This window comes from Vipera berus, assembly GCF_964194415.1.
Source record: "Vipera berus genome assembly, chromosome: 7".
Taxonomy (NCBI): Eukaryota; Metazoa; Chordata; class Lepidosauria; order Squamata; family Viperidae; genus Vipera; species Vipera berus.
Window position 1 is genome coordinate 15,431,804 of NC_138209.1, and position 18,983 is coordinate 15,450,786.

At 36.1% G+C, this 18,983-nt stretch overlaps 1 protein-coding gene across 1 annotated transcript in view; it reads left to right on the forward strand.

Moving 5' to 3' along the window:
* CCSER1 (coiled-coil serine rich protein 1) overlaps window positions 1-18,762 on the forward strand; it is a 768,384-nt gene extending 749,622 nt beyond the window's left edge. The window contains exon 10 of the mRNA XM_081332934.1: window positions 17,731-18,762. Coding sequence (XP_081189060.1) covers window positions 17,731-18,198 — 468 coding nt within the window. The 3' untranslated portion in view covers window positions 18,199-18,762. The remainder of the gene's footprint in view (window positions 1-17,730) is intronic.
* Window positions 18,763-18,983: the final 221 nt, after the last annotated feature.

Genomic DNA, 18,983 nt, shown 5'->3' on the forward strand with positions numbered 1-18,983 from the left:
TTGGAACCATCATTAAATCAATGATCAGAAGTCAAGGACTGCCTTTATAGCCACGAGGCACAATCCTGTAATTTCACCTCAGCACTTCAGTCTGTACTGAAATACCTTCAACATCCTTTGGAACAGAATTTTATGAAAATTAAGATGCCAGTATGAAATAGATAGGAAGATACATTATAAACAAGCATGCTATATAAAAATATTTCTTTTTCTTCTCCCGGTTCATTTCCCATCTTTCCAAAATAAATTCTGCTGCAAATCCCAAAAATATTGCTGTCGGAAGAAACATTCAAAAATATTGCCAAAAGATACTACATTGGAACATGTGGTATTTATGAGCCAAGACATTTGGTAGTAATTAAATTTTAAAACCTTGTTTTTCTCCACTGAAATTAATGTCACCAAATTCAAACGCTGACATACTCATTCCCTCCCCCAAAGCTGGAAGCTGTGCTCCTCACCACATATTGTTGTAAAAAAAATGGAATGTATATTTTATGGGCATCTTTATATTTAAGAATTTATACAGTGATGTCCACACACAAAAACACAAACAAGACCTGTTTATCATTTTACATATATTGCTAATTTTATAGCAATTTCTATGAGATCAAGTGCTCTAGTTTGCACTGACTCAGCTAAGCAGAATGGATTACTTGAAAGTAAGGTGTAGCATATCCTTAAAGCAAAGGGTTGAGGTTTTTTTCCCCCCCCAGAAAAGTGGTAGGGAAGAGCCTTGGTGGAGCAGTGGGCTAATGCCTCCTTAAGTAACACCAGCTGCCTGCAATTAGTGCAGGTTCGAGTCCCACCAGGCTCAAGGTTGACTCAGCCTTCCATCCTTCCGAGGTAGGTAAAATGAGGACCCAGATTGTTGGGGGCAATAAGCTGACTTTGTAATAATGCTGGTGGGGGCCCCCCGAAAGCCCTAATAAGCAGGCATATACATAGAATGAAGGCTATTGCTAAGCACATTGATTTGTGCTTCTTAGATTGTACGCCGCCCTGAGTCTTCGGAGAAGGGTGGGATATAAATGGGATTAAAAAAAAATATTGGCCTGATTTAGTTATAAAAAGGGGGTACTAGTGGACATCTTGAAGACCAGAAAAGTGTCCTCCAAAAACTGGCAGCTTGCATGTACTGGCCAGCTAGAGCCCTGTGTGCCATTATAAAGGGAAAACAATCAAAACATGAATGCTTGACAAATTAATCACTGTGGTGCTGCCTTTCTGCACAAGTAGAGAAAGAAGGCATCAGAGCAGTGAGATAGTTAAAATATTAGAGTATCTGCCATTACAGTACTCTCATTGAAAGCCTTTCTTGCAACGATACTGTATGATTGGTGAAACTACTGTACTTTATGCATATACTTTTTGAAATGAAGAATATGCATTAACTCAACTATACAAATCAACCAGTGTTACCTTTCGTAGTGATGGTGATAAAGACTGAATGGAGAATTCAGAGGAAGAGCTGATGTACAATTTAGGAGCAGAGCTTGAATTAAAGAGAGACAGTGACTTTGACTACCAAATAAAAGCAACAGGTATGGTAGGTTGAAGAGCCTGGTAGTACTCAGGCACCCCAAATAAATGCTCTTGTTCCCATAAAACATCCAGTTCTCTTGCTTTAGAAAGGAGGGAAGAATGTAGGGAAGGTAAGAGAATGCAGCAGAAGAGTCATTAGCATTGATAATCATTGCGTAAGATTGTATTGAGCATTCATCAAATTCCACAGGATTTGGGCTGGTTTTTGCACTGGAACTTGAAGAGCTTGGTATCTGGCCAATTCCTAGGGAATAATGATTTAAAGAAAAACCAGGAAGGAAAGGACATGAAGAAATGTCAGCAAATTGTTTGAAATCTTTTGTACTACTTCAAAAAGGCTACTCTTAAACATACAAAGTTAATGAAGTTAAACATCCAACCACAAGCTTTAGATAAATATTTCCATAATATGCGAATGCAAGTTTGTATTTGAAATTTTTGTAGTATCAAATTGCCCCACTTTTATCCTCTTTATGAAGTCTCCTGTGTTCTGCATATATATATATATATATATATATATATATATATATATATATATATATATATATATATATATATATATATATATATATATATATATATAGAGAGAGAGAGAGAGAGAGAGAGAGAGAGAGAGAGAGAGAGAGAGAGAGAGAGAGAGAGAGAGAGAGAGAGAGAGAGAGAGAGAGAGAGAGAGAGTGTGTTTTAAATCTAGTGAGGCTGGTATTATAAAATGAAATTTAAAAAAAACACAAAACAAAACACTTCTATCCAGATGAGGAATGTGACATTAATAGGACTCTCTAATGACATGGCTTTTAACTTCTTTTTGATTCAAAACTTGAGAGCCTAAGAGATATTGGTTCAATCCAGCATTAAAACTACAAAACAGGTTCTTTCATTTCCAAATCAAATGCATTAAAGTGGAGGTTATTATTCAAATGAAAAGTATTAAATATAGATTATTTTTCAGTTAAGATACTTCTCCTGTGATATACATAAGGCTGGGAGACAAATTGTAATTATTTTCTTCAAAGTCTTTTTAACCAAATAGTTGGCCGTGTAGCAGAAAATCCTGGTGAAATTATCAACTTTCATATCTCTTGATTGCAGTATTCAAACAATATATCCTGAGGGAAGTAATGGTGATTGTCCAGCTTTTGCGTAGATTATGCAATTAGAAATGGGGGATAGGGCTGGAAATAAGCTGATATCAAGAATTATCCCAGAGACAGGCACATATAGGTTCTCTCACTCAAATATGAAATATTTGAGAAGGGGCTGAAAGTCAGCTGGCCCACATTTATTACTAATTTTATTTATTCTTTATTTTATTTATTAGTTTGCCACCCATTTCAAAGCAACCCTTGAGTGTCATTCTAGGGGATTTACTCTAGAACAGAGGTCCCCAGCCTTTTGGGCACCAGGGACTGGTTCCGTGGAAAGGGGTTTTTCTGCGGCCTGGAGGGTGCGTGGTTTTGTGTGCTGCCTGCATCCCGTGAATGGGGCTTTGCTTGTTTGTGCAGACCGGTTGCTGGCATGCCATGGCCCAGCGTGCCTGGCTGAGGAATTCTGGGAGTTGAAGTCCACAAGTCATAAAAGGGCCAAATTTAAAGACCCCTGCTCCAGTTGATTAGCGATTGCACCTAAGGCACCTAGCATTCTTGATACTATCTTTGCTTTCTTTTTGCACCGTCATTCTATTTCTGTTTGCTGCCCTTTGTATTTTTTGATTTTCTCCAGTTGTTTCTGCTGAGTCCAGTAATTGACTCCCATTATCCAGACTTTTTTTGTCTTTCTTATTGCTAATTCTTAAGTCTGTGATACTATGGGGCTGATGCTTGTCTCTTTGAATTCATAGTTTGACTGACAATAATTTATTAAATGCATACACCACCTGATTCCCAGTGACTCTCAGCAGTTTACAATTGTTTATAATTGTGAAATTGTAAATCAGGAATGAGGAAGCTTTGCAATCTGAAAGTTGCATTTTCTCTTGCTGTTTTTCTTTAAAGTTGCAGGAACACCACTCAGGATAACCTGACAACAGGGCCAAAATTTGAGAAAGCTTAAACCTAAATCAAAATGCTGCCATGGCCCAATTTTTGGAGGAAGGCAAAAAATGAGAATATCTTCAATCATGACAAAGTTTATTGCATTCATTTTGCTCTATAAGCACCCTAGTCTTGTTCTCCAGATGAAAAAAAAAATAAAAATGTGCCCCAACTGACATAAGGGTGCTACAGGTGGCCTAATGGTAATAAAGAACTGCCACTTGTAGTGACTCCAATTAATGCTAAAATGAAACATTTGTGTGCAATAGTGCCATTATTATTTAACAGCTGCTTGATAATGAGAGTTCTTCTCTTATTTAATGTCTGCAATTTACATAAAGCTAATAGGACTTTACTTTATACTGAACAGAATCAAACCATTGTCCCATCATTGCTTAGTGTTCACTCTGCTGATAGTCAGCAAGCTATCCAAAATTTCAAACAGCTGCTGAATGCCAGTGATTTAACCTATGATCTTCAACAGGAAAAGTAGATGATGTTCAATAAATTCCTGCCCTCCTTTTGCTGTATTTCTTTAAGACTAGCAACAAATCTCAGTACATTTTAGCTTTGCCATTAAAAACTGAAGGGTAACTGTAATTGGAAAAAAAATACTGCAAATAGATTGCAGTTTTATCTACCAGCGTGTTCCAAACTGGATTCCTTTAGATCTGCTGCTAGACAACTATAGGTGCTCCTCAACTTACAACAGTTCATTTAGTGAATGTTCAAAGTTACAATGGCACTAAAAAAACAGTGACTTACAGCCTTTTTTCACATTCACAACCGTTGTAGCGTCCCCGTGGTCATGTGATCAAAATTCGGAAGCTTGGCAACTGGCTCATATTTATGACGGTTACAGTGTCCCAGGATCTTGTGATCACCTTTTGCAACCTTGTGACAAGCAAAGTTAATGGAGAAGCCAGATTCACTTAACAACCATGTTACTAATTTAATAACTGTAGTGATTTATTTAACAACTGTGGCAGGAAATGTCATTAAAAGGGGCAAAACTCACTTAACAAATGTCTCACTTAACCACATAAATTTTGGTCTCAACTGTTGTCATAAATTGAGGACTACCTGTATGGGATAGGAATTCAGGCAGTTAAAAACCAGTGTAATCTGGAAGACGTAAAATACAGAAACATTCCTGTACATTTTCTTGAGATTAAGTCCTATTCTTTCTACAGGACTCATTTCTGAAAGGGGAATATAAATAGCTCCATTAATTTAATCAGGGGGAAAAAACCCTCTGAAAACTGTAGTTGTGTTTTAGCTTGGAACATCCATGTTCCTTCAATTCTTTCTTTAAAAAATGTTTGAGGAGGATTATATGACCAAATCATTTTCATTTTTCTTTACAATTTGCCCTGTTCTCAGTCTTTTTATCATTAAACATAAGAAGTGAATCAGTAAAAAGATAATTAGGAAGGTTGGTGTGTTTTTTTTGTTTTTTTTTGTTTTGCTCTTGCATCAGCATCCAACTAACCCTTTCTTTTATTATGTTGCTTTCACTGTGAAATAGAACTGTCTGTTTAAAATGAAGGGTGCCTCCACATATTAATCTGGCAAGAAATGAACTGCTTTGTCAAATCTATATGCAATTTATATTCATTTTTCTCTATTTAGTGTAAGAAGAGTGCTACTGGATAAAAAACAACAACACAGTTTTATGCAGAGGAACTAGTTTTGCATAAGCCAATATGGACTCTTCCCATTTTATGATGATCACATAAAATAGTTTGTCACACTATTTTTAGGGGGCACACAGTGAACCTAAGAGAGAAAAAATAATGTCCAGTGCAGAATAATGGAAAACTATCCTTAGAGCAACCTTTCCCATTCTTCCCAGATATGTGAATTCAACTCCTAGTATTCCCCAACCTGCAGGGCAAAATCACAAACTGGAAGGATATCCAAGATGGTGAAGGTTGATATAGATAAGGGCATATCAATATTAATGTTTGCTAGAGGAGTTTAATGGCATAAATGAAGGGTGTGATATATAATTAGCACATCTGGAAAATAGATCACAAAGTGGCTTAAAATCAGTGATATGATACGCCATTAGTACTGGCTAAATTGAAGTGGAAGTTTACAGGCTTCCGGTTCCTGTTTTCCAGCAAGCAGTCTGAAGATTCGGAATGCCGATCCCTTCGGCTGAAATATTCTTTGGGACCCTAAGGGCCCAGAACCCACCCTGAAGGAAGGAAATCCCAGGGACTTAGGAGAGATGGCGGTCTCCCTGAACGGTCCAGGAGAAGCCTCCCAGAAACCAACAGAAGAAAAGGCTGGCTAACTCCATGTCCAGCCATAGTTGGAGACAATGGAAGCCATAAGCTTTTAAACTAAGTGGATTTTAAACAGCATGCTTGAATCTGGGTAAGAATATTGATTTTCTCTATCCTACCTATTTTCCTGAAGAAGAAAGTTCCAAAAATAAGAGATCTCCAGAAAAAAAGGAGGGGGATTTTACTCCCTCCTTTTGGTTACCAGAAGTGGTGAAACTTACTCTTTAGAGAGAGAAAAAAGACTAGAAAGACCTAAAAAAATGAGCAAACGCTGATACCTACTGGTGGGTGAGGATTTTTTTTTCTTCAACCCTCAAAGTTCTTAGAAAATGCAGCTGTGTAAACAAAGTGAGAGTAACAAATCTGAAGCAATGAATACTTTACAAAAGAAAACATATGATAAGCGGCAACAATCTCAAAGGACAATGATTTTAAACTACTAAGAAATACAGAACAACCTTGAGAGTATGAATCAACTTATCTCCAACTTAATTTCACTCCAAGAAATATCCCAGGAAAATACAGTAGAGATGACTGAACGTAATTCTGAGGATAGAGACTTAAAGATGGAACCGTATAAAATAAAAAATCATGATTTAATTCAAATGGGAAATATTTCAACACGTCCAAGCAACTTTGAAGATAAGGAACAGAATGAGAAAAAATACTTTTCAGGGAAACGAATGATGCAGCAAAACATGCTGATTAACAAAGGCAATGGCCAGAGAAAAAAGATTAAAATGGAAATCAAAAAAATAGATGATGGGACTTATCAGAGAGAATACTTAAAAAAAGAAACATTTGTTTGAATATATGGCTAAAAATGGAAAAACGTTGGAATATATTACTCTTAGAGAGATGATTTTTTTTTTGTTGTTAACAAATACAATAAGAAACACTTGTTTGAATATGGCTAAAGAAATGGAAAAACTTTGAAATATATTACTCTTAGAGGGATGGACTTTTTAAAATTAATACAATATGGTTTTTTTTTTCTTTTTCCTTTCTGTAAAAGGAAAAAAAAAGTTGAAATGATTTAAACAAAGCAAACATTTTAGTTATTTAAATGTGATGATAAGAAAAACATAAAAAATGTGTTTTGAATGAGAGTTAAAGGATTAGATGATTAGATCTACTGAATGGAATGCTTAAAGTTTAAATAGATTAAATACATTCTCATCTGTGGTCAAAAAGAATAAGAAATTGAGGGAATAAATATATATTAAATTAGGAGGGATACATGTTTTAAGTTGCATGTTACTTTTTGTATCTCAGTGATTTTATCTTTTTATCTTTTTTCTTTCTTCTTTCCCCCCCCCCTCTATTTTGTCTCTCTCCTCTTTTCTTTTCTCTTTCTACTTTTTTACTTATTGATTAAGAAATATAAAAGTATGAGAGGGCTTATATGGAAAAAATAGAATTAAATCCACCAATGTAAATGTAGTTAATTGTTGAAAAAATTGGCACTAGTAAGAATATTTAGAATTGGGGGGGGGGGGGAGAGAAATAAGCTGAAATAAGCATGGTAACAGGATTTACAATAAGGCAATTAAAATGACAAATAGGATTATTGGAAAAACTATATACTTAATTGTTGTTAATCAAAATAATGAGAATTGTTTTAATTTTATGTTTTGCAAGGAAAGATACTTTGGGGAAAGGGGAAATCAAAGGAAATTAACATATGGAATATAGATTATAGAAATTAATTGTTAAAGATGGTCTTATAAATGTTACCCAGACAACATACTGTTTACAAATTACTGAATGATTTATGTTATGTTAAAAAATACCAAAAAATATATACCAAAAAAAAAAAGAAGTGGAAGTTTACAATGAATGGAAGTTGATTGGGATTGAATATCAGCTGTTTTATAATATTCACACATATCTGTCTCTAGGGCCTGAGATTATTGATAAATTTAGCCCGTTATACTCCTGAAAAATACTGGCTCTCCAAGGTCTTAGTGAAAATTGATTTTCAGTTCTCCATAGTACAGACTATTGTTTACTGATGCCAGAGGTAGAATCTAGAATTTCATAGTGAAGATGGTGATATTGATAAATTCTTATATGGCAAAACTTAGCATTGTTAAAATAATTTTCCAGCCGTGCACTGAATATTATTATTTTGCACTGAAAGTCCTTATGAAGACATAATGTTTCTCAGCATTTTGAGAATCTGCAATGCAGTGACATATTAAAAAAAAGTTATTTGGACAAGTAGTGAGAAATATAAGTCACACAAACTTACCCATTAGTTTCAAAAACTTGTCCATTTATTTCATTGAAAGATTATAGTAGAATACCTGGTTATCTGTTTGTTTTTTAATAAGAAAATGAATTAAACTTTTGGCATAAATACTAAAAGCTCCTGTTATTTGTCTAGCTAGTGTTACAGAGTCAATCTCTTTGAATATTAGTATTTCTTTAACTAAGAACATACAAACAGTCAAGCCACCCCAAAGGACTTATTAAAGTAAATTCATGTACAGAACCAAATCAAAGGATGGTGATGGTTTGATTAGACATCAATAAAACCAACAGTTAATAACAAACAGAAATTAAAAATATATCCAACCCTAAGACATTTTGATACATTGTTTCTATGTTCTTGGGATAATATTGAAACAATGCTTGCACCGTTGGAAGAATAGTGTGGAGAGAAAAGAAGCTGTGTGTAATTTGAGCAATATACTTTATGTATAATAGACATGCCTTGAGTGTAATTGCCCAAAGTATTTTCCATTAAGAATTAATGGAAAATTAAAAAGTCGTATTTGTGTCCAGAATTCCTAACTGTGTTTGGAATGGACATTGTTCACTTTGATGGAATATACTTTGAATTAAAGAAAGCAATTTTCTACAATCCTTGTTAGTTTGTTAAACAATACAATACAATTTTATTTCATTTCCTTATATACTGGCTTGAATATTTTTATAAATAACTCAAGGAAGCAAACACACCTAATAATCCCTCCTCCTGTTTCCCTTTTTGGGCTGAGAGAGTGTGACTGATACAGTCACCCAGTCAGCTTTTATGGCTAAAGCTGGACTAAAACTCACAGACTCCTGATGATTGGCTCAGTGTCACCCAGTGGAGTTTCATGATTCAGACGGAACTAGAACTCAAAGTCTCCTGGTTTCTAGCCAGCTGCCTGATCACTAGACCAAATTGGTTTACCTTTAATTTAAATTGCTCTTTACATGGCGCGCGCGCACACACACACACACACTCACAAACAAACAAACAAACAAAGAGAGCCCTACAATCTTTCTTTAGAATTCCAGAGCTCATATTGGAGGAAGGGACAATAATGAAATTAATTTGCCAAACTACAAACTGGAAAAACCTCAAATGATTCTAGGCTGCCTCAGCTGAGAAGTGGAGATGACTTCAAGAGGACATGCTCCTAAAAAAAATTGCATTGTAAGACGTCTTCAAGGCATGGCAAGCGGGATTTGAGAACAAGCCATTTATAAACTATTTCATAGCTTTGGAAGATCTTAGATATTAAATTAGGAAATGAAAATTGGAGAATGCAGCCTAATAAACCTTCTTTCCCCTTCTGTATTGTTCTAAACCATTGAGCACCCTGCTGAGTTTACAGGTGGTAAATTTACCAGTTGTGCCTTATTTCAGGGGAACCTGAAGCTTCTTTACTATGTGTTATTTGGGTGAATGAGACTTCCCCCCCCCCAGCTAGGCAGATATTGCCAGAAGGAAGTTGATCAATGGAAGCGGATTCAGGTTGTAAAAAATACAGTTGATGGTTTAGGTGCATCCCAAAATCAATAAACAAGAACAGGTCTTAACAAACTAAAATGAAGAACTATTACTTAGTCTAGCTAAATTACATTATGTTGGATCATTTGCTGTACTGAATGCTGGTGGGCATGAAACCAAGGCACTGTACAAATTAAGCAGCTGACATGCTGACAGATGGGATACATACTATGGAGCTGATTTTAACTGGTAAATTAAACTGGTGCTGGTAAATTAGATCTGCAGTTCCATAAACTGTCAGGGCTACAAAAGCTGTTTAAAATTGTATGAATATATAAAAGGGGTTGAGCAGTTTTCCTTTTTATCTCCTTTCTATGAAATTATTAGTGTTGATTACATTAGATCACAAACTACTGCAGAGTGAAATATTTCTGTTTATGGCTTTGACCCCTTGTCCCAAAGGTCCTTTTTTCCAAAAAGCAACTGAACTTTCTTGGGGTTTGTTTTTCCTTTGAAAACCTTTTGCTTCTCATCCAAGAAGCTTCTTTCCTTACCTTTCTCCTTGGATTGCTCCTGTGAAAAATAAATTGATCAATATGTCAAGACTCTAGAAAGGGTACAGAGAAGAGCAACAAAGATGATTAGGGGGCTGGAGGCTAAAACATATAGGGAACGGTTGCTGAAATTGGGTATGTGTAGTTTAACGAAGAGAAGGGTGAGGGGTGACATGATAGCAGTGTTCCAGTATCTCAGAGGCTACCACAAAGAAGAGGGAGTCCAGCTATTCTCCAAAGCACCTGAAAGCAGGACAAGAAGCAACGGATGGAAACTAGTCAAGGAGAGAAGCAACCTAGAACTAAGGAGAAACTTCCTGACAGTTAGAACAATTAACCAGTGGAACAACCTGCCTCCAGAGGTGGTGAATGCTCCAACACTGGAGGTTTTTAAGAAGAGACTGGACAGCCATTTGCCTGAAATGGTATAAGGTTTCCTGCCTGAGCAGGGGGTTGGATAATAATAATAATAATAATAATAATAATAATAATAATAATAATAATAATAATAATAATAATAATAATAATAATAATAATAATAATAATAATAATAATAATAATAATAATAAATTTATATCAGTCTGTGGTAGCTTATTATGACTGACCCATTCTTACTTTTGCAATGCTGTAATTCTTCAAACACTAGTATTCTATTGAATGCCATGTTGCTCATTTCTTCAGCCTGTATTTTGTTGTTTTATCTGCAATTGCACTTAAATGAAGGGCAACATACATATTTATAATATGAGCAACTGCATGTATTCCTTTAAAAGTCTTCATAGTCTTTCCTTTAATTTTCTCCTTCAGCCAGGTTTTCCAACCCTAATTTAAGTGTTACTTCCTATCATGAACACCCAGCTCTGATTTTGACATGTAGTTTTACTTGAGTTGAACTTTGCCCATTCGAGTTACTTTGGTTCTTTCTTTTGCTGGAATATTTTTCACTATGGCTCTTTTACCAAAGATATTCTTGAACAAAACATCCCCATCTGCAGTCAGCATGTGTCAGTGACTCACTCAGCACTTTTCAAAATAAACAGCTACTAATGAAGCTAAGGAACAATATGAGAGAAAGGGTACCAAACATGCAGCTTTGGGGGATCCCTGAACCCACAGCTCTGAAAATCAAAAAAACTTTGGTGGCTTCTCTAAATTTACTTCCAAATGTCTTTATATGATTACTTAAATGAAACTGAAATGAATGTACAAAAAGATTTCCACTGTGCCTGTTTGCACAGGCACTGGGGAAATAATAATTGGAGGTTTGAAGCCTATGGAGATGCTAGACCCAGATAAAAGAAAAGAACAAAGCTCAATTTTTTTACTGAGAAAACACAGCTTTGTTATATTCTAGTGAATAGGAAGACAACCTTCTCTGCATTATCCTGCCTCTTAAGCTGCCTGCCAAGCCCATCCTGATACACAACGAGTTTTTACTTTATACATTAGAATTAACATCTCCTCTCTGGCATGATCCATAGCACATATGCAAAAAGAATTCCTCAGTTCCTCTTTTTTTGTGAGAGATAAAATATTTGGGCTCTTTTGGAAAACTCGGCTAAAGAAGATGTGTTATGCCAAGGTATGGCGCAGAAATAAAGAGCAAAGATTCTTTTCTTATTAAATTTGGAATACGTCAGAACTATTTTTCAAGTAGTAAACTGGCATTGAAGTAATACCTATTCCAAGGTCTCTGTTCTCTAGAGAAATCAAGAAAAGTTAACTAAGAACAGTGATAAGTAATATCTTTTTATGTATTTGTTTCTAAATCTAATACTTTGCCTTTGGTGATTATTGGCTCTATTCAAATTTAGTCTTTGTGTATTTATGCAAATTGGCAACTATTTACATTACAGATGCTTCTCCATCACAGCAAGCCAGAATTGTCTGGAGATATGCTTAGATTCATATACCTTCCTGCATTTTTTTTCCCTGCAGGATGTTCTTCTAAATTGCTGGGTAGGATTTAAACAGGCACTTTCTCCATCACTGATTATTCTCATATGTAGCTACTTAACATTAAAAAGGACTTTTGGAAATAATCTCTATTTTTTTCCTTTCCTTTCATTCTTCAAATAATATTCAATTAATTACAATATACTGGGGACTCTATTTTTCACAAAGGAGAAGGGATGGAAGGGCTGATTTCCTCTGACAAAAAAAACATATTCTTTCTTTCTTTTTTATTGTTTGTTGCAAAGTCAGCCAGAAATTCAGACTGCATTTGGCATTTTTTTTCCACCTATTGAGTTCTTCCCAAGGACCTGGGATAGGCAAATAATAATGTTTTGAAGTGTTAGAAGTGTTGTTGCATTATAAGCTGTTCCGAGTAAAGCTGCCTTTTGCAATTGATGGTGAATTTGTCAATGCCGATGGTGTTCAAGTGGTGCTCTAGTTGTTCTGGATTGCACCCAAGCCCCTTGTTACTTTGTTTCTTTTGCCACAGTTTTTCTATATATATAAAATGGAGAGATATGAGACTTTTAGGTTTAACCCTAGTCCATAAGGTAAAAGAACAGAATTCTCAGTCTCCTTCAGCCTTGTTATTGTGTCTAGAGAATTATGTGCAAGCCTTAACGTAATTCTAAAAAGGATTGTGTGCGAGCCTTACTGTAGCTGACCACAGCTATGATGTCTTTATGTGTGGGCCAATCTGTGCTACGCCCATAGCATAAGGAAGATTGAGTATTGAAATGTAAGAGAAGTAAATAGTAGAGAGCATGCATTAGTGAATGAAAGGAAAGAAAAAAAGTTTGTGTCTGGGAAACTAATAGAAAGAAGAAGGGTGCAATATTTCTGAATGAAGTTGGCTTAATCTTGTAAAGTGGAGGATACCTGGAGGAAAGTGAAAGTATAGATTTAATTACAAATGGAACAGCTAAAGTATATGTCATAAAGTAGGGGTTCCCAACCAGGGGTGCTCGTTTCCCCCTGGGGGTGTGGGACAATATTCCAAGGGGTGCAAAAACCTAGGTTTTCAAAATTATAGTGTAGATGCATAATTCATTGCCATTATTTTGAACTTTTGTAAGGGATGCGAGAATATACCAGAAGCATTCTAGCGATGCGGGGTACAGAAAAGGTTGGGAACCATTTTTATAAAGCATGAACTGCTGGCATGCAAATTGTTGTGGGGTCATACAAAAATAAGAGATCATAGGCTGATAACCATTCTGGGGGAAACTATGCAATAAGGAATAACAGAAAATAAAATAAAATATGGATATGCCTCACATAAAGAGGGGTAGCGGTCTTCATGTAACATGTGAATGAAGACTCTATTCTTGCTTGATGGTTAGAAAATGCTATTGTCTATTCTAGTCCAGCAGTATGTTCTGATAGCGACCAACCAACTGCACAAGGCAGCCCAGATGGCTTTCAGCAATAGTGACACTGCCATCAACACTAATAGCCATTGATAGTCAGCACCACAATTCAGGGTAATAGGGATTCATTTGATAAAGCACCTTATGTAATTGGCACAATTTAGATCAAGGCTGTATGAGAAATCGTCATCCATAAAATTTGGAAACCAAACTGTTGCTATATTATTTTTCTTCAGCAAGTTACAAGAAATGTATGACTGAGAAAATGTATTGAATGTTTCTTTCTTTAGAGATAGGATGTAATAAAGTGAAAAGGCTTGAACTATAAATACATTTTGTGTAAATAGGCATGAGGTTTTTGCCCATATTTACCAAGTGATTTCCACTCCAATAAATTCATGAATATGAACTGAAAAAATTAACACATTAAAGTCAAAGGTAGATTGGTTTGAATGTGAAGTGAATTACTGCAGGTTGTGTATAAATAGCAAAAAAAAAACACCACAGAAGTAGTGGATGAATATTTGAATGTGTACTGAAGATAAGGGAAAGGAGGAAGAAATGTTACGCTCTACAAATGCTGTTAAGAAGGTCACAGGTAGTATGTTGTCTGTTACAAGGAATTAATGTTTGTCAGAAGAAATGAAAATGTGTAAGAGACAAGAAGTGAAAGTTGGGTAAATTAATTTGGAAAAAATACAAAAGTAAGGAGAATGCAGGGGCAGTGGATTACTTAAGTATACGTGTAGAAATAGATGAACAATGAATTAGTGCAGAATGGATTGGTACAAAATTAATACATCAAGACAACTTTGCTATAGTATAAAGAGAATAAATATTATATCATAACAGAAATATGAAAAGGAAGAGTGTGTAGGTCAAGGTGTCAAACTCGCCACGTCACGTGATGTGTTGTGACATATCACAACTATTTCCACATTGCCGGAGCTCGTGTGGGTGTGGCCTTTGCATGATGAAACCAGCCCGCGGGCTGGCAGTTTGACACCCCTGGTGTAGATCAAGAGAAACGAGGATTGTAGAGGCATGGTTAAATGGAGAACAACAATAACAACAAATAGAGGTAATGAAAGAAGCAGTGTTTGGACAAAGAAAAAGCAGATTTTTTTTTCTTACAATCAGTTGAGCCTAATTCTCAAAGACTTTCTGGAAAGTCCCTACAATTTTCTTAGCAAGGTTTGTCATTGCCTTTTTCCTAGGCCTGGGAGAAAGTGACTGGCTCAAGGTCAATCAGCTCACATTGTGCCTAAAGTGGGATTAGAATTCCCACTTTATAGTCTCCTAATTTCTCCTAGTCTCCAGCCTGGTCCTGTAACCACAACACCAAACAGGCTCCCAGGGATAATTTAGCAGGATATAAATGTATGAAGACAAAGAGTGAATAGTGTAGTTTCGTGAGAATTAGATTTAACTGTTTTTCCTTATCTCATGTTGTCATTCCTTCGGCTTACTATTTCTTACCGTTTGCAATTTTCAGAATGTTAGAATGTGGAAAAGAGTGATGGGCATGGGTATGACTGTGTAGATTTTATCTCCACTAAAAGGTTTCTGAGCTGCATATTGTATGTTGGTGAAGATTATGTATAGAGAGTAAGTTTGTTGTATTGGCAGAGGCATCAGGCTAGAAACCTGGGTTACCTTGGGCAATTCACACTTTCTCAGCCCTAGGAGGCAAAAAGAAAAAAAAAGTTAATATAGCCCATGGTAGTTTATCATTTATCAACATCATTTAGTCTCTCTATCGTTGCCACTTGTCCAATAGTTATCAGAAGGGCAGATGACTTAAAAGCTGGGTCCAGACAACACAGTAAATCATAGTTAGCTGCATTGTGGTTTATTGAATTTTTGTAAGCTTCCATGGCTCAACCAATCAACACTTAGCTATAAAAAAAGGAACTGAGGTAATCCCTGTTCAGTTGCTTGTAGTCTGCATAGCATACAGGAACAGATCACCTTATCTCTGAAATTGGCAGCTTCAGTTGACAGTGAAAGGATAGGAAAACTGTTGTCTAGATTACAATCACTAAATCCTGAAGCCCAACATTACCCAAACTTTATTTGGTTACTCTATGCTGACTGAGGAAGTCTGGGAGTTGAGGTCCACAAGTCACAAAGGGCCCAAGTTTGAAGACCCCTGGTTTACACAAAGGTTGTGACTCTTCTGGGTAATACTGCTGAGTGTCAGTATATCTGACAATATCTCATTTGCCACCCTTGTGGCTCTATTTGTTTTATTGGATTTTCATAATTTAGAAAAGGAAGCTGGTATGCTGCAAAGCAAAGTGAAACGTGCTACAGCTTGGGAAGGTTTATACCTTTTAATAAAATTTGTCAGGAAAGGCACTACCAAATTTGTTTTGATTGTTTGGCTAGTGAATCCGTATGGATCAATATCCATAGAAAACCTCTTTATACTGCAAACCAACTCACCTTGAAAGCATTAAGGTCTTAGTAGTACTGAAGAAAGACTGGATTAGCCTACTTCTTATAGCCTCAACATTTGTTTAATGCTCCCTCTTTTTTAAAAATTCCATTTATATCCCGCCCTTCTCCGAAGACTCAGGGCGGCTTACAAGCTTAGCAGTAGCCTTCATTCTATGTATATGCCTGCTTATTAGGGCTTTCACACCCCCCCCAAGCGGCATTATTACAAAGTCAGCTTAATTGCCCCCAACAATCTGGGTCCTCATTTTACCTACCTCGGAAGGATGAAAGGCTGAGTCAACCTTGAGCCTGGTGGGATGCGAACCTGCACTAATTGCAGGCAGCTGGTGTTACTTAAGGAGGCATTAGCCCACTGCTCCACCAAGGCTTTGCTCCTTTGTAAGTTACAATTTCAGAAAATCAAAAGTTGGAAGGGACTTCCAATCGCTACTTTTCCTGCTCTGTCTTATTAGTCAGGATAATCTGCTAGTTCACTGCTAAAGGATGCTTTATAGTTCCATGTAATTAATCATTTTTTGTCATTAAATTTATTACATTTGTTGAATTAGCAAATTTAATATTGTTAAATTTCTAGTGTAAAAAGCTGGTTAGTATTTTCTACTTGATTTCTTTTTCTTCATTTTGATGAACTTGACTGAAGGTACGAAGAGAAAAAAAAAACATCCCTGTGTTTTCAGTTTTCACTGGGTGCTTGCATACCTAGGCAACTTTATAGACAGGTGCAAATGAGAAAATGTGGTAATTAGAGAATAATTAAATAACATAAAGGGACAAGTACAAAAGATAGCTGGTTCTCATATTACAGCCTGGGACTTTAGAACGGTAATATCTGCAGGTTTTTGTTCTATCTTCAGAAAGAATTGAGAAGCATAACATGTTAATTGCAGTATGACATACCTTTTAAATAACACCCATAGAAGTTGGCATGGTCCCTATCTGGGTAAGGTCATAAAATTCAGTAGGTCATTTGATGATCTGCTTTACAATCGGCATAATTTATGACCATCATTCCGGGCTCAATTACAATTATAGGTGGAGGACAGACAGTACTTTAAATTGGACACCTGTTCTGAAGAAGAATCTTGGGATCCAAATTATATAACTGCACCAAAGAATGCCAAACAACAACATAAGAAAAATCTTATGGTTTGGAATGAATATTTGATAAATATATTAACGTATTATTACAGTTATTAATGAATTTGGTGTTACAAGACTAGAACAATGTTTCCTGTTTTTCCTGCTTCCATCCATCTGAAACAGATAAATTGATTCTTTCTTTGGTAAAAAATATACCCCAGATTTTGTTTCTTTTAAAGTTGAACCCTCTAATATTCTTTATATTTGTAGGGAAATATCAGATATTGGTGTTTGTTGCTATTTATATTTATATTTATATTTCATATTTTTTAAATTTCCTATCTCCCTCAAAGAGAGGCTCCCAAGCAATAAAAGATGAATCAAAATTGACATTAAAATTAAAAATTAAATTAGGGTTAAAATTTTAAATGATAGAATAATGATAATTAAACATTGAAACGAGGAAAAAAAATTGAAGGCCAGTTAACACTGGACTGTTACAGATAGGAGGCTAATGCAAAATTGGTGAAAACACACCCAGTTGTGTAGCTATGGTTTGGGTGTGTGTCATGTATGTGTTTCACTTTGAGAGCGGGCAACTAAATTTCATTTTTGATGCATGCCGTTGTGACCACAGTAAAAAAATGACAATAAAGATGACCTTATCTTATCTTTTTCTCCTTCCCTTTTTTGTTTCCTTTGCTCCAGGCTACATACCTAAACAAAATGGTGAGCCAAACTCTCAACACAAAGGACAAAAGATCAGTACATACACCCACAGAGGACCATTTTAAGTATTCGTCAGGCAACCAAACCACTTCCTGTGATAACAAAAGCTGCCAGTTGTCAAGTGTCTGTCTCCTGAAGGAAAAAGAAATAGTGGAAGCTATCAAGCATACACAAGACTCTTATGAAGTCCTCTCTTCTGAGGTTAACCACAATGGCTTAGCAGGAGTCATGCAAAGCATATCAAAATCAACAGCCAAGGCTGATAATGGCACCATTTTTCCTGGCCCTCCAAAAGATCAACCTCGACAACACTCTACTTTCCTTGGAAGGCTTGGACAGCCCCCAAGAGGACCAATCTCTTTGCACATGTACAGCAGGAAAAACGTGTTCCTTCACCACAATCTTCACACATCTGAACTTCAGACTTTAGGCCAGCAAGATGGGTAAATAGAATCAGCACATATTTATTCAGGTGGACAATTGAACTGACTTTGATTCTTTTCAGCTGCTGCTACCCATTTGTTTTACCTTTTATAATGGCTGTTTCTGAAATTGGAGCTTTTTCCTGTAAAATAGAGACAAGGACTGGGTGGGGAAGGATAGGGGAGCTAGCATGTTAACTTTAATGAGTAATTGAAATGGGGTTTTTTTCCAGAATTTTCCAGATTGTAAATTCCAAATTTAGTGAAGTTGACGATATAACTGCCTTTTCCTACTGAATGGATGGGACACCTTGACTGAATATCCAGAAGAGATCCAACATTCTATTTTTACTTTTGCTGACCATCACTTGATTACCTACAACTTCTGAAGCATATATCAAATAGCATTTCTGTTCTTTTAATAATGAAAATGTGGATGTAAATGTGAGGAATGAATAGAAATAGTAACAATGTCATGGTTCCGACAGATGAATCTCTTCAAAAGAACTTTGAGGCATTGCTTTCCTTAAATAATCTTTTATTCGAGAAACAAAGTATCAGCACTACATAGTTGAAGCCAAAAACTGAATTCCCCTCCCCTAATTAACAGTCATAAATCACATTCCCCAATTAACTTGAAGCGTGGGCTTTCTCCCCATCTCTCCTGCTCACCAAATTATCAATTCTGGACCTAATAACCTTGGTGGCTCAGTGGGTTAGGACACTGAGCTTGTCGATCAGATGGTCAGCAGTTTGGTGGATCGAATCCCGAGTGCCACGTAACAGAGTGAGCACCTGTTACTCATCCCA